The 3,362-nt window shown below is 38.2% G+C and overlaps 1 protein-coding gene across 1 annotated transcript in view; it reads right to left on the bottom strand.

The window, feature by feature from the left end:
• LOC107081012 (heme oxygenase 2-like) overlaps positions 1 to 2,382 on the bottom strand; it is a 5,723-nt gene extending 3,341 nt beyond the window's left edge. The window contains exons 1-2 of the mRNA XM_015369226.1: positions 2,245 to 2,382; positions 2,018 to 2,135 (exon numbers count right to left, since the gene is read on the bottom strand). Of these exons, the coding sequence (XP_015224712.1) occupies positions 2,018 to 2,135; positions 2,245 to 2,261 (135 nt within the window). The 5' untranslated portion in view covers positions 2,262 to 2,382. The remainder of the gene's footprint in view (positions 1 to 2,017; positions 2,136 to 2,244) is intronic.
• Between the last annotated feature and the right edge of the window lie 980 nt (positions 2,383 to 3,362).

Raw genomic sequence — 3,362 nt, 5'->3', positions numbered from 1 at the left:
GTGGGTTTTTCCGTTATCTTATGCTGGCCAGTTAGTTATATGTCAGCCTGTACATCTAAATTCGGCCAATCATATATCAACGGTCATCTGTCAGTCAAATTTTTTTCAGTCATAGCATCTTGATTCATTTGTCACAGCTAATATATGCTATGGTTGAAATAAGAATCATTTACTTTACCATAGAGTTCCGTCCCATTGTTCACGGGGATGGACGTCTGTGCCTTCGGCAGGCATAGAGCTAACAGAACTGCCAGCGTTGCGAGGCAAGGGCTCAAACATTTACAGCTGTAAGCCTTCTACACCAAACAAAGCTTCTGCCGCCCTGGCGTCCTCTTCCACAACAACTTCGTCCCGCTTTCCTCTTCTAAAAAAAAATGTATGACGGAGGAGACTCATCCACAACCTCAGACACAAAACTTTCCTCCTCTTGAATGTTTCCGCTGTACATAGTGTTCTTTGACAGTGTCGTTGCCAAGTGCTACTTGGTCCCAATGTAATTTCACATTGGGAACCTAGTAGCACTAAGTTGCTAACTAGTTAGCAAGATGCTTCCGACAAATCGGCCACAACCAAACTTGCTTGCGAACCTTCCGCCACAACAATCCCTTTTGATAAACGACCAATCACATTCACTTTATTTACTTGTGTAAATATGGGCACCGCTCGGGAGAATTCGGAAATGCAATGGTTGGAACAGCCACTTCCCTACGACTTTAAACCAGCACATGTCAAGGCCCATCTTAAGTTTGCCAATGACCATTTGGATGATCCAGAGGAATCATGGGAGGAAGTCATGCGGTCAGATGAGACCAAAATAGAACGTTTTGGTCATATTTCCACTAACCGTGTTTGGAGGAAGAACACCATCCCTACTGTGAAGCATGGGGGTGGACAGGGCAACTGCACTGTATTATGGAGAGGATGACCGGGAGCCATGTATTGTGAGATTTTGGGGAACGAGCTCCTTCCCTCAGTCAGAGCATTGAAGATGGGTGGAGGCTGGAATTTCCAACATGACAATGACTTGAAGCGAAAGACAAGCTTTGCAGGGAGCTCAACCTCCGTGTTTCTCAGCAACAGCCCTGAAACCTGGCTGATCTAGAGAAGATCTGTGTCGAGGAGTGGGCCAAAACCCCTACTGAAGTGTGTGCAAACCTGGTGAAAAACTCCAGGAAATGTTTGATAACATAGATTTTCTGAGGTGTTTAAATACTTATTTGCAGCTGTATCATAAAAATAAACAGTTGAAAAATCATACATTGTGACTTCTAGATTTTTTTTAGATTATGTCTCTTACAGTGGACATGCACCTACGATGACAATTTCAGACCCCTCCATGATTTCTAAGTGGGAGAACTTGCCAAATAGCAGGGTTTTCAAATACTTATTTTCCTCACTGTATAATAGATTGGTTTAGATCACTACTTTAGATCATGCTTTTCATCCAGTCTGACATAGCCTAGTCTCTGGGTGGGACATCCCACTTGAAGACCTGCAACGGTACCTGCAGCAAAAGGTGACTGCAAACTGTTGACTGAAAAGGAATTAATATAAAAGGATCTCTTATTCTTCAAATCTCATAATTTTTACTAATTTTATGTTATACACTCAATTATACTGGTGTGTGCCATGGATACAGTGAAAAAATGTAAATTCAAATTTTCATTTACAGAGTAGACAACAAACCTGTGTGGGGCATGAAAGAGTTGATCCCTTTGCATATTTATACCTAAATATAAACTCTATAAAAGTAAAATAATAATCCTATGTGTTCCTTTGGCATTACAAATGTCTAAATATAAAATAGGGTGGCAGCAGTAGCAAAGCCATTCCACAGACAACCTGTTTATAGCTAACAATTTAATGCCTGGAGGACTCTGCCAGACTTCCTCCCCTCTGAAAAATAAAGGCAGAGCTGTTTGGACCCTATCATTGAAAGTCTCTTCCTCAAACTCAAATAAAATATTTAACCCACATAGCAGATTTTCATACCACAATTAAAACTTTGTAAACTAACCTTAAGGACGTCCTTTTTGACTATGCCTCTGTAGAAGTCTCTGCCCAACGGGGAGATCTCCGTTTTGGTGTGGGACTCCTTGGTCCCCGCCAGTAACATCTCAGAGAGGTCAGCCGAACTTGTTGAAACAAAGAAAAAGAATTTGAAATTCAAACACTTCACTTCGGTTCAAACACTGGGATAATGTGAAGAATGAAATTTTTGATTATTGAAACTATCATCTGTACCTTAATGGTGTGTCCATCTTTGCACTTTACAGATGTTTCACCTTAAAGAGAAAAGAAAGACGAACTGAATTCGATACTGTTTACCATGTTCTTCTAATGATGATTTTGATTTATGATTATTTTAATAATGAATCAGTATGCCACCCTACAATCAGAAGTTCACATACTTTCATCTACATGTGTTTTTTTTTTTGTCTATAGCTGGATGTAGGGGTGTAAGAAAATATCTATTTTGTCAAATATCACAATATTTAATTAGACCATTATGATACCGATTAAAAATAGACTGAATGGATCTTAAATGTAAAAAATATTCATTGTCATAAATCCATTTAATTGCCTTACTTTTCTATAACTTTTAAACCCCCAACCACTGAGTGGCAGCGCAACGCCCATGAGCCTATTATTAAGCGGTTCTGCACCAGCCGCTCGGCTATAATATTATAAAAGTCACAATATATCGTCTCCATTAAGGTATGGAGATATGTTGGGATAGATAGATCATATCCAAACAAATGTATCGTGATATATATCCCATTGCCAAATTCTTCTCAATTCCCACCCTTAGTTAGGTGGGATTCTTACTGCTGTTTTTTACAACATAGAATGACAGAAAAACATAAAACCCTTAAGCTTTTTTTTAAATATCCCAACTGCACTCAGAGATTTAAAACTAATGTGGACTCAAACCTGTCCTCCTATGGTTTTACATTAAGTTGTCTTTTTTAGCAAAGCATATACAGTTAATATATCTTTCTAAAAAAATTTAACCCATATGTAATTTTAGCAATGACTTAAAGGGCAATCTCTGCCTACGGCAAATACCAGAACTTTCTTAGACGGCTGGCTTGTATTGGCAAATTTATCAAAAATTTGAACAGCAGGTTGCTAATGGTAACAAGAAGCACGTAGTTAAGATGCAACTTTTGATTAAATATCAATATATTTTTTACAAAAAAATAGAATAGAAATTAGCTTTATTGCCCCTGAGGGTAAAAACGTATGTTTTCAAACAGAAAAAGCAAGCAAAAAAATTATGGTAGTTTACTCAACGAATAAAAATAGCAACAGAAAAATATGAAAAGGAGTTTGTGCAGTAAGGACAATTTCCAACATAA

Source organism: Cyprinodon variegatus, unplaced genomic scaffold (genome assembly GCF_000732505.1).
Source record: "Cyprinodon variegatus isolate N-32 unplaced genomic scaffold, C_variegatus-1.0 Scaffold2667, whole genome shotgun sequence".
Classification (NCBI taxonomy): domain Eukaryota; kingdom Metazoa; phylum Chordata; class Actinopteri; order Cyprinodontiformes; family Cyprinodontidae; genus Cyprinodon; species Cyprinodon variegatus.
This window is presented reverse-complemented; position numbering and strand designations above follow the sequence as displayed.